At 40.4% G+C, this 12,828-nt stretch overlaps 1 protein-coding gene across 1 annotated transcript in view; it reads left to right on the plus strand.

Annotated features, from left to right (window-relative positions):
* The window catches only part of ADGRV1 (adhesion G protein-coupled receptor V1), a 423,988-nt gene that overhangs the window by 168,316 nt on the left and 242,844 nt on the right, over positions 1 to 12,828 (plus strand). The window contains exons 76-79 of the mRNA XM_045571582.1: positions 398 to 515; positions 1,804 to 1,975; positions 5,094 to 5,336; positions 9,387 to 9,794. Coding sequence (XP_045427538.1) covers positions 398 to 515; positions 1,804 to 1,975; positions 5,094 to 5,336; positions 9,387 to 9,794 — 941 coding nt within the window. The remainder of the gene's footprint in view (positions 1 to 397; positions 516 to 1,803; positions 1,976 to 5,093; positions 5,337 to 9,386; positions 9,795 to 12,828) is intronic.

Consider the following 12,828-nt stretch of genomic DNA (forward strand, 5'->3'; position numbering starts at 1 on the left):
TACTTAATAAATATTGATTGAATGCTTACAGTATGCTGGCCACTGTTCTTGGTCCTGGGGATACAGCAGTAAATACCGCATTGCCACTCTGGTAGAATTGCATTCTGTGAGGATACACTGAATCTAAATGATGAACACATATAAAATGTCAAGGGCTATGAGATATAGAGTCTCATCGGAGAGAGATGAGCATGTATCTCAGCATGGAGAGTAGGATTTGAGGTTTTCTTTCTTCTGGTCTTCTGATCTCAAAGCGTTAGCCACCTCGAGGTCATCATTTTTATTCTAGCCTGTTTTTAGTAAAGATCTTTTATACCATCTCAGCTGGAAAGCTTAGTGGAGCACTGGAGATTTTGAAGTCTAAGTATACTATATAACCCTGCATTTTCCTTTTCAGGGAGCGATCTTCAAAATGGCATCATAGGATTCAGTGAGGGGTCCCAGAGTGGGCTTGAGCTGGGTGAAGGAGCTGATAGGAACAGACTGCATCTTACTGTCACAAGGCAGCCAAACAGGTAGGTGTGTGTGTGTGTGTGTGTGTGTGTGTGTGTGTGTGTGTATGTGTGTGTGTGTGTGTGTATACATGGAAGATGTAACAGCCTGTGTGTCTGTGTTTGAATTCATAAGGTGGTAAAGGCAGGTTCAGATGTTGATAGAAGGTAGTGTGGAGTTTGTTGTGTCAATGTTCAGATGCTCTAGTTCTTGGTCTGTGATTTAACACACTTGGTTTATGAGCATGACTTAGGGCTACCTTGAATGTGGTGTACTTCATAAGGTGCAGATTATGTACGTTATCACTGCATCACATTTACCATTGTGTGATCACTCCGCATGCACAACCATTAACTGTTAGGGACACGTGGAGCACCAAACTTTTGCTTGCAACTTAATATTGTATAGTACACACATTCTGAATGCTCATTATATACATGCACAAGGTATGTGGATATATATATATATATATATATATATATATATATATATATATACACACACACACACACACACACACACACACACACAAGGTATGTATGTGTGTATATTATCTTTACAACTTGGGGCCTAAATAATCTCTGAAAATGTAGGGCATCTCCTGCCCTTTATTTTTATAACAATCATTTTTAGCATTAGTAGTTTCCCTTTAGAAGAGTTCTTTTTTTTTTTTTTAATATATTTTATTGATTTTTCACAGAGAGGAAGGGAGAGGGATAGAGAGCTAGAAATGTCGATGAGAGAGAAACATCGACCAGCTGCCTCCTGCACATCCCCTACCGGGGATTTGCCCACAACCAATGTACATGCCCATGACCGGAATTAAAACTGGGATCTTTCAGTCCGCAGATCGAAGCTCTATCCACTGAGCCAAACTGGTTTTGGCAGAAGAGTTCTAATTGAAAGTCAAACGAGGAACATTTATTTGGAGCCAGAGTTCTCTATTATTTTTAGTTTCATACTAGAGGCCCAATGCACAAAATTCATGCTAGGGCCTCGGCACCCCCCCCCCCCCCCCCTGTGGCTTCGTCCAGAAGGTCATCTGGCCTGCATATTACACTTTTATTATTATAGATTTCTGGTACAAACTAGGCATAATAAGCAGAAAAATATTTCCTTTCACATTTCTGATACACAGTGATTCAATGAATATTTATTCCAGATTGAATAGAGTGTAGTCAAATAATACTATGTACAGTACATGCTTTGGATGAAGAGGTACATTTAGGCACAGTGGTAACACAATCTGCATCAGACACAGGGATAAGGCACTCTGTTGCTGCATTTGCACAGGTTTTGCTTTGCTCCTAGGGCCTTTGAAGATGTCAAGGTCTCCTGGCGAGTCACATTTAACAAAACATACCCTGTGCTCCAGAAGGACGGAGTGAACCTGAGGGAGGAACTTCTCTCTGTGTCCGGGACCACAACCTGTGCAGCCGGTCAGACAAAGTGCTCCATCGCCATGGAGCTCAGACCCGGGAAGGTAAGAAATGAGGAGGATAGCATTGTCAATTTCTAATTGTATTGCTTTAGAATTAGTATTTTAAAGCCACTTTATTGAAACATACATTGGCCATGTGGAGACTACGTCTCATCTAGCTGTAATATCAAAAATCTGTTTGCTGGGTGACAGACTTAGAATTGATTTCATTAGAGAATTTTTATAAATAAGGTCATTAGTGTACACTTAACACTGATACTTGTTATATGTCAATTGTATCTCATTTTTTTAAAAAAGCTCATCAGTTTTTTTTTGTTTCTGTTTCTTGAGATTTCTAAGATTCTTCCTGGCCCACCTGCTTAATGTGTGAATGATCCCTTGAATCATTTTCAGCCAATTAGTATCTCTGATTTTGCTGAATATTTAGTGCATTGCTTTTATTATATCTATAGATTTAATCATATCATGTCTATGGATTTCATCATAGGATGAAAGTTCTCTTTCTTCGTCTACAGTTAGGAAATTCTGTTTTTTCTACTTGAGGGCCAGAGAGGCCATGCTTACGTGCGGATAAATTTGGATAAATTTCTGTTGGTTCATGTTGCACATGGCACTCGCGAGACAGGCATTCTCCCCTCTTTCCAAAGGAATCTGCGTTATTCAGGTGGTACTGGTCACCGATGTCCTAACAGAGCTTTACTCACTTAGAATCATGTGTGGCTTTTGTTTGAAAAATGACTGTTCTGTGATACTTTAATACCTAGGGAGCACTCAATAGTATTTGTTGTTTGACTACTACTTTATTTATTAAACTCAAGTATTTAATACAAAAACTAGTCATAATATTATGAATGTTCAAAAATGTACTACACACACACACACACACACACACAGTGGGAGAGAGGGAGGGCGGGAAAGAGGCTGGGAGGGAGGGAGGAAAAGGAAAAGAAACATCTGTAAGAGAAAAACATCGGTTGGCTGCCTCTGTATGCGCCCTACAGGGGATAGAACCCACAACCTGGGCAGTGCCCTGACCAGGAATCAAACCAGTGACCTCTTGGTTCATGGCTCAACACTCCCTTGTATATGCCAAACACTTAAAACAGCAGAAAAACCACACACAGAAATAATTACATAATTACAGTTGACCCCAAACACACGTTGGGGTTATGGGTACCACCTGCCTTAGAAGTTGGAGATTCACTTCTAATTGAAGTCAGCCCCCACATTTGAGGATTCCCAACTGTAGACCAAACATACAGTTGACTCTTGAACAACACTGGTTTGGACTGTGCAGGTCCACTTATACACAGTTTTCTTTTAAAAGTCTCAAATACAACTAATTTTAATTATTTACTAAGTGATTTTCTTTTTGCTACTCAAATAGTCATGTCATGTCACTGAAGCCCTATTAAACTGGAAATTTTCTTTAAAGATCTCTGGGAGTTTATTTGCATTATAGCAATAACATATTCCACAACCAGCCTGACTTTTCCTGAACTAAGCCATTCAACCAATACTGCCCAAGAACTTGATTTTTTTTTTTCTTATCAGAAAGAGTTTTAGAGATCTTAATCTATGAACTAGAGAGCTGTGTGAGAGTTGACAAAGGCTCTGCTGTGGACCACCATAGAGTTAGGAAATAAGTTTTTATTTATTTTTTTTAATTTATTTTTTATTTTGTACAGAGAGGAAGGGAGAGAGATAGAGAGTTAGAAACGTCGATGAGAGAGAGTCATCGATCAGCTGCCTCCTGCACACCCCCTACTGGGGATGTGCCCACAACTAAGGTACATGCCCTTGACTGGAATTGAACCCGGGACCCTTCAGTCCCCAAGCCGACTCTCTATCCATTGAGCCAAACCAGTCTCGGCAGGAAATAAGTTTTTAAAATATTGACTTCCCACTGATTTTTTTTTTCTAATTTAAGGCATTTCACTAGCTACTAATATATCCTATCACACTGAAAAAGAGGAACTGAAATGTCAATATTCAAAATATTTGGTCAGTGGCTCAGTTAGTTGAAGCATTGCCCAGTACACCAAAAAGTTGGCATGTTCGATTCCTAGTCAGGGCACATACCTAGGATGTGGATTTGACCCCAGTTTGGGGTGTTTACAGATCAATGTTTCTCTCACATTGATGTTTCTCTCTCCCTCTTCTTCCCTCCCTCTCTAAAAACCAATAATAAATCACACCCTTGGATGAGGGTTAGAAAAAAATTGTGTTCATATTATTCTACTTGAAAACATTTCAATCCTCTTCTATGCATTTGTTCAAATAGGTTTATGCCCACAACCCCACATTCATTAACTCTCTCTTAAAGACACCGCTTTCTCCAGGATGCCTTCCTTGGTAACTTGTTAGAATTCTTAATTCTTTAAATTACTAAGACTCTATGTAAGTTTCTTATGGAAGTTATCGGTTTTAAACAGGTATAAGATTTAATTTTATCTTGCCTAAATTTAGACTTATTTGATTCTGAATTTTGGAAAATACGTAAAACCAACAAACAGACTATTATTAATATTTGGTCACATTTATGTCCAGTCCTTTAAAAAATAAAACCTTCTTGACAAAGTTGAAGCTCTCTTTTTCCCCTGTCCAGAGTAATATGCTGCACCTCCATGCCCTGCCCTATCCCCAACCCAACCCCTCCACCTGAGCCAACTAGCCATGGCATTTTAATTTTTAAATGCTTAAATAGGTATGTGTTCATTAATGATATGTAGTAAGCTTTATGTAATTTTAGCTTTACATTTATTGTATCATGCTATGTGTACCATCATGCAACTTGATTTTTCACTCGTGTTTTCATATCCATCCATATGGAAAAATATTGAAATACTTCATTCCTTTAAACTGTTAAATAGCCTATCATTGTATGAATATATTTTATTTATCCTTTTGCTTATTGAAGTGCATATAGATTGTCTCCTGACATTGATTTTTATAGTAAGAAGCTTACTTAGGGAGAAAAATGGGAGTTTCGTAAATTCTGTGATAATCTAACATAAGGTTTGAATTCTGTAATCATGCAGACTGTATTTCTAAATGTACATTTATTTCTGTAATTATGTATTAATAGTACCAATTATTAACATCAGAATTATCTGAAAATAGAAAAAAAATTGGTAATCTTTTTTTTTTTCATTACCAGATACCACAAGTTGAAACATATTTTTTTGTGGAATTGTATGAAGTCACTGCTGGAGCAGCGATAAACAATAGCGCCAGATTTGCACAGATCAAATTCTTACTGAGTGCCGAATCTCAGAGCCTCGTGTATTTTTCTGTGGGTTCTCGGCTACCAGTGGCTCACAAAAAGGCCACTTTAATCAGTTTGCAGGTGTCCAGGGATTCTGGGACAGGACTAATGGTGTCTGTTAACTTCGGTACCCAGGTAAGCATCAGATAGATATTAACAATTAAGGTTTTCTTTTTTATTGTATAAGTAGTGAAATAGAGAATAATCAATACATTACTTTCTTATGATTGCATCATAATTCACATTATGTGTATTATATTAAACTTCATGTTTTAAAAATGATAGTCTTTAGTATTTTTCTTTCTTTTGAAAAAGTTGTGTAATGCAAACTGTCTTGCATAAATCTGTTTTATAATATCTTTACAGAGTTAAAATTTCTTCCCAGTGTAACTGTATAAGACCAGAAACAAAAATTAAGGATCTTTGTTATTGTTTATATTTGAACTAGTTGGAAATCTTCTGTGGAATTTCAAGCACCACCTGATCTGTATATTTCTTTAAATCCATGAGCTCATGTGGTGTTACTGCCACTTTTCAAATCCATCCTATTAGGAGACATCAAGTGAAAGAGAGGGAGCAGCTAGGTATCCAGGGACCCAGAAGAGCAGCACTATGTAACATGAAGTGACCAGATCCTGGGGCTGGGTTGGACAACACCATATGCCTTTCCGGCATTATTTTTTTGTTAATCCTCCTCCAAGGATATTTTTACATTGATTTTTAGGGAGTGGAAGGGAGGGAGAGGAGAGAGAGAGAAACATCGATGTGCGAGAGACATATCTACTGGTTGCCTCTACACATGCTTTGACTGGGGCCATGGATCAAACTGTACTCCACTGAGAAGGGAATTGAAGTTGCCAAAATAAGAATCTGAGAGCCAATATCTCTGTCATATTTATTTATAGTCTTTTTAGATTCTTCATAAACGATTCCTTGCAAAACATATGCTGCCACTAGCATGTAACTCATCACATTTTTATAACACTGTGGAAACATGAAGGGACCCTGTGGGATGGAATGTTCCATATCATGACTGTATCAATGTCAATACCTTGGTTATGAGCTAGTATTGTTACGCAGAATGTTACCAAAGAGGGCTGTTGGGTAAAGATCCCTGGAGGTCACTCTATTATTTCTTGTAAACTGCATGTGAATCTATAATTATTGCAAAAATGAAAAGTTTAATTTTTAAAATTAGAAATAAAAGTCTCACTTCTCTGGTATTTTATTTCCCTATTGCTTCATTGCCTCTGTATTTTCTCTCTCTTAATACTCTCTTTGCATATTACTAGAAGGCAAAGACACATAATTCCATTTTCAATAGCTGGCAAGAATGAGCAAATTATGGACCAAGTTGCTAGTCCATTTACCTCTTTAAATAGTTTTTTCATTATGTAGTTAAAATAGTAGCTGTAGTATATGTACTCGTTCTCTAATATCTACATATTTGTGATAAAAAGGTAAGGGATTTAAAGTTTTGAGATAATGAAAATATCACTCATTCCAGTTAGTTAGCATTAAATCCAATAGGCCTGTAGCTAATCCAAATTTGAAAACCAATTTAAATGCTTTTGTTTACATATGTGTGTACTGGCCCAAAGCACACAAACTCAAGAAAGAACAAGCTTTCCTCCTTATGCACACATGGCCTCTCCTAGGCAAAAACTATTTCTATATTGCTTTCCATTGTTCCTTTTAAATTGCGTAGTGCTTCTTGTTTTTATATGTATTTTATAAGCACAAGAACATTTTGATGATTCCATTTCCTTTTGATGTCTAAATTGTGAAATAAATCCTACAGGAAAACAGTGGGCAGGAAGTATATGTGCAGTTTGTAGTAAAAAAAAAAAATCTCACCCCACCTATCTTAAGAAATTGAGCTTTATCAGGATCATAGAATTAGATACTGTGGATCCTTCTCCAGCTTTTTCCTTGCAGGATAACCTCTCCCCAACTTGCTTTTGAATTATTCCCGTGCTTCTACCATCTACCATATGCTATTTAGGTTTACCTCTTTTGGAAATTATGCAAATGAGATTCTGCCAACTGTATTGTTTCATGGCGTGCTTCTTTTGCTCAGTGTGTTCATGTGTATAGTTCTTTCACTCACTGTGACATAGTATCCCAATGGATACTTTACTTTATCCATTCTTGTGTTGTTTCTTTCAACAAGGTTTTATCTTTTTCTATTTTTTCTTTTTTAGCATTTTGCTGCAGGTGTTCTTAAAAACCTTTTATTTTCACTGATTTTTTTTCATTTTTTTTGACTCACCTGGTCATTTCCTCTTTCTGGAAGATGCTCTTCTCCTTTGGGCTCCTATCTACTCTTAGTCCTTACCTCACTGGTAGCTTCTTCCTATGGCCCAGTTGATCTTCCTGGCCAATAAGTAATGGGGTGCACCAAGATGGAGCATGTAGGTCTGTTTTCTTCAAATGTAATCTATTAAATGAGAACTCCTAAATTTTTATCACCAGTCTCTTCACCACCCTGATCTAGACTCACATATCTGATTGCTCTACTTGACATCCTCATTTGAATGTTTAAAAGGTATCTAAGAATTAATATGTATAATAAATAACTTTTTATTTCTCCCTTAACAGTATTTCCCATTTTTCACTGTTCAGCGAAGCAAACATCCTCAATTCTCCTCTTCCTTTCCACCCAACATTGTATTAGCCAGAAAGTCCTACTGACTCTTCATTCAAAGTATATTTCCAATCTCTGCACATATCACCCTTTCTACTTATACAACCCTACTTCAGGTTATCTCTTCTCCCTGCCTCATGCATATCCCCTGCTACAGCCAGAATAGTTACAAAAAGATAAAATCTGTCACTCTTCTGAAAGGGTCTTCCTGCCACATGATCTGGCCCCGGCCCACCTCTCTGATGCCAGCTTCTTGCACTTTTGACCTTGTTCCAATCACATTGGCCCTCTGGCTCTTCCTCAGGGCCTTCGTAATTGCTGTTCCCTTTACCTAGAATGTTTTTTCCCAAATCCTATGTGCCCTGTTCCCCTACACCACTGTGGTCTCTGCTCAAATGTCACATCAGCAGCTTCCTGAGCAACCTTATCTAAAGTAGTACCCTTACCATCACCCTGCATGCTGCTGCATAGTCTTACTTTTCTTCATAAAATTTATCTTCATATAAAGTTACTAAAGGCCCATTGCAGGAAAATTCCTGCAATAGGGCTTCCTGTGGCTGCCCTGCCTGCTTTCCTCTCTTCTCTGCAGCCCTGTCTGATTTCCTCCAGTCTCCGCCACTCTGCTTCCTTCTCTGCAGCTTTGCTCCCTTCTACAGTGCATGGCTTCCTTCTACACTGTCTTCAGACTTTGCTCTGCATCTGGATATGCAAATTAACTGCCATCTTGGTTGAGGTAATTTTCACATTTGCTCCTAATTGCCTGTTGGGTGTGGCTTGCTGGCGTAGCAAAGGTGCGATCAATTTGCATGTTTCTCTTTTATTAGATAGGTTGTTGTTAATTCTATAACTTCTGTCCTCTGCTAGGCTCTGTGAGTGCAGGAATTCTGTTGTTCATATCTGCACTCACAGTATGCCACCTGGCAGGTATTGGGAGTTTAGTATTTGTTTGCTCATTAGCAAGCAAATTCACATTACTTTGACTGAGTTCCTTGACTAAGTTCTCATGCTTTAATTTACAAAAAACTTTTAATAACCACAATTCAAAGAAATTCAGGTATATATATTCCCAAGGTCCTATCCCTTAAGGTGTTTTCATATCTCAGTAAAAATAACAAGAAACCAGTTCCTCCTTTCTTTCCTCTGCTTTCTCTTTTCTCACCACACCCCATCTCCTCCACATTTCCAGGTGAAAATGTGAATACAAATATTACCTCTTTTCCTCCATACTTACATTTGCAGCCTATGTTATTTAAGCACAGTGTTCACAGTTGGGGAAACTCTGTGAGGCAGTAGGGACAACTGTAATTCTCTTTCTTGGACTATTCTAAGGCATCTGTCTTTCCTAACCTCATCACTGTATGATGCTCATTTTCCCCTTTAACTGAGGAAATTAGAAAAAGTATAAAACACACCGATTTCATTGTAATGTCACGGCCCATCAGTCTAAGAAAAATAGAATTTGCTTAAGGAGTAAGAGTTTGTGTGGGACAAGATCAGAGGTGTCGCAGCTTCACTGAGGCATGTTGTTTAATTTCTAGGAGTTGAGGAGTGCTGAGACAATGGGCCGGACGCTCATCTCTCCAGCTCTTTCTGGGAAGGATTTTGTGAGAACTGAAGGCACCTTGGTCTTCGAACCTGGCCAGAGGAATACCGTATTGGATGTCGTCCTAACCCCAGAGACAGGGTCTTTAAATCCATTTCCTAAACGCTTCCAGGTTGTACTTTTTGACCCAAAAGGTGGTGCCCGGGTTGATACAGTGTATGGGACTGCCAACATCACGCTAGTCTCTGACGCAGACTCGCAGGCCGTGTGGGGGCTTGCAGATCAGCTGCAGCAGCCTCTAGATGGGGACATCCTCAACAGAGTGCTCCACAGCATCAGCATGAAGGTGGCCACTGAGAACACTGATGAGCAGCTCAGTGCTGTGATGCACTTAATACACAAGGTAAGCCTCGCAAGTGTCCGCAGCTGGTTTAGGAAGGGTTCGTGAATTTAAAAAATAAAAACAAACACACATACACGTTTATTATGCCAGGGAATATCTACACTAATAAAAGAGAAAGATGCAAATTGACCATACCTTCACGATGCTCACCAGCCAATCAGGAGTGAGTATGCAGATTAACCCAACAAAGATAGCGGGTTAATTTGCATATGCAGGTATTGAGCGGCTGGGGGAATTCTGCACTGTCCCAGCAGCTCCGGGCCTTTGGACAGCGTGGGAAGGCGGAAAGGCGGATCTGGGCCGGAGGGAAGATGGTGCCAGCAGCCAGGGGAAGGAAGGCCCATTCTTCCATGAATCTTTGTGCATCGAGCCTCTAGTGAAGTTATAATAGGATGAAATTTCTGAGCATAGAAGTGGAACTTATCATAGTTGATCATGGACTTATGCTTGCATGTGACTTATGTCTATTGGAAACCTCAGTCTGAAACTCAGAGAGTGAAGATTTATCTGCTGCTGCAGCGAAGACTGCCCAGTGTGTGAAAAGGGGAACCTGATGTCAGAAGCTACAGGCTCTGTCTGATTCTCCAGAAAGTGGATGAATAGCTTTTGAAATTGTGTCTATTTTTTTAGTCTATAACTAGATTCCCAGTTCTTCCTATTTAAATGCGCCAGAGCAGGAGCTTTTGCCCTCAGCTTGTTCTTTGCTCCTCCCAGGCACTGAAAACTTCCACAGAATAGAATAATTTCAGGCATTCAAATAACCGGTATGGACTTAGACCAACTAGATTTTATTTTAAGCCTATTTATTTGTTTACACTTCTGTAAATGATGGAATTACATGGATATGTTAGACCCTAAGAATAAATGAAGCATATTTAAAAAACGTCATTGTTAAAGGAAAAGACTCTTATCAGGGTTTATTTGAGGCTTTTATTATAAAAACTTGAGGCCTTGTGCATGAAATTTGTAAACGAGAGGGGAAGGTCCCTCAGCCCAGCCTGCACCCTCTCTAATCTGGGACCCCTTGAGGGATGTCTGACCACCTGTTTAGGCCCGATTCTGGTGTGGCAGTTGGACATCCCTCTCACAATCCAGGACAGCTAGTTACCAACCGCTCGCCTGCCTCTGCCTGATTGCCCATAACCACTTCTGCCTGCCAGCATGATCACCCCCAACCAGTCTCCTGCCAGCCTGATCGATGCCTCACTACTCCCTTCTAGGCCGATTTCCTGTAACTGCCCTCCCCTGCCATCCTGGTCACCCCTAACTGCCCTCCCCTGCCAGTCTGGTCACCCCTAACTGTCCTCTCCTTCAGGCTTGTAGCCCCAACTGCCCTCCCCTGCAGGCCTGGTCCCCCACAACTGCTCTTCCCTGCTGGCCTGATCTCCCACAACTATCTTCCTCTGCCAGCCCAGTCACCTCTAACTGCCCTCCCTACTGGCCTGATTGCCTACAACTGCCCTCCCCTGCCAGCCTGGGTCCTCCCCCAGCAACAGTCCTCCACTGCAGGCCTGGCCCTCCCTAACTGCAGGCTTGGTTCCACCCCAACTTCCCTCCCCTGCAGGCCTGGTCCCCCCCAACTGCTTTCCCCTGCAGGCCTGCCCCCCTGGAACTGCCCTCTCCTGCAGTCCTGGTCCCCCAAAACTGACCTCCCCTGCAGGCCTGCCCCCCTAACTGCCCTCCCCTTCAGGCCTGGTCCTCCCAACTACTCTCCCCTGCAGGCCTGTTCCCCCCACCCCCCAGAACTTCCCTTTCCTGCAGGCCTGGTCTCCCCCAACTGCCCTCCATTGCTGGCCTGGTCTTTCCCAACTGCTCTCTTCTGCATGCCTGGTCACCTCTAACTGCCCATAACTACCCTCATCTGCAGGCCATCTTGTGTCCACATGGGGGCAGCCATCTTTGACCATAGGGAGTGGCCATCTTATGTCTTGGAATGATGGTCAATTTACATATTACTCTTATTAGATAGGCTATTTGTTAATATATTGATATACAAATAAAAAAGATTTTGAGTACATGCATATGAATTCTTAAATACTATGTTTCTTATGAGTGAACTTTAAATCCTTAAAATGTTTACAACAGGGTTTTAGATGGTCATGCCTATTTTACTTTTTTTATGTTTCTTAAAATTCAGTGCCTAAAGGGTAGGAAAAAAAAAAATTACAAAGCACACAGGTAGAGGAGAAGGCCTTGCCAAATGTGTAAATCAAAGAAAAGTGGCTATTTCGTGCAGAGACTTCTCTTCCTGGCACTGGAACCCTGGGCTGGGCAGCCTAGTATGGGTCTGGGACCCTTGCCCCTCAGAGGGGAACCTTTGCTGATTTGTACCCGTCACATGTGGGTTTGGGACCAGCCTGCTCTAGGTCTCTGCCCCAGTCTCCATGTCGCTTCTTTATATCCCTGGCTGTAGGACTTCCACTCAGCTAGATTTTAGGAGGTTCTGAATGATGGTTGTGATGTAGTTTAGTTGTAATTTTGATATTATTGTGGCAAGAGGGGAGTATGCCTACACCATCATCTTGACCAGAAGTATGAGTCATGTTTAATACATAAGTTTGAAGTGGAGACCCAGAAGTCATTCATACAGGAAATGATTGATAAACTTCACCACATAAAATATAAGCAAAGTGTATTTTTGCATATATTGTTAACAAGATCAAAAGACAGCTAATGTTATATGTCAATTATATCTCAATAAAACGGATGGTAATAAGGTAAGAAAAATAAAGACAACTAATGGGGTAGGGAATATTTATGCAAATATATGTATAACAATAATGTTTATTTCAGCACAGTATATAATAACATAAAACAGAAAAAATAAGCATTATTTAGAGGGACCTGGTATATCCATAAAATAAATAAGAACTTTAATGTTTTAGACCACATGTGTCAAACACAAGGCCCACGGGCCAAATCCGTCCCGCCAGGCCTTGCAATGTGACCCGCACCGCGCTGTCATCACTGCACTCCGCTGCGTTTCCATCACAATGACAGTTTATGACTGTTCAGTAAACCATTCGGCCCGCGA

Source organism: Pipistrellus kuhlii, unplaced genomic scaffold (genome assembly GCF_014108245.1).
Source record: "Pipistrellus kuhlii isolate mPipKuh1 unplaced genomic scaffold, mPipKuh1.p scaffold_m20_p_4, whole genome shotgun sequence".
NCBI lineage: Eukaryota > Metazoa > Chordata > Mammalia > Chiroptera > Vespertilionidae > Pipistrellus > Pipistrellus kuhlii.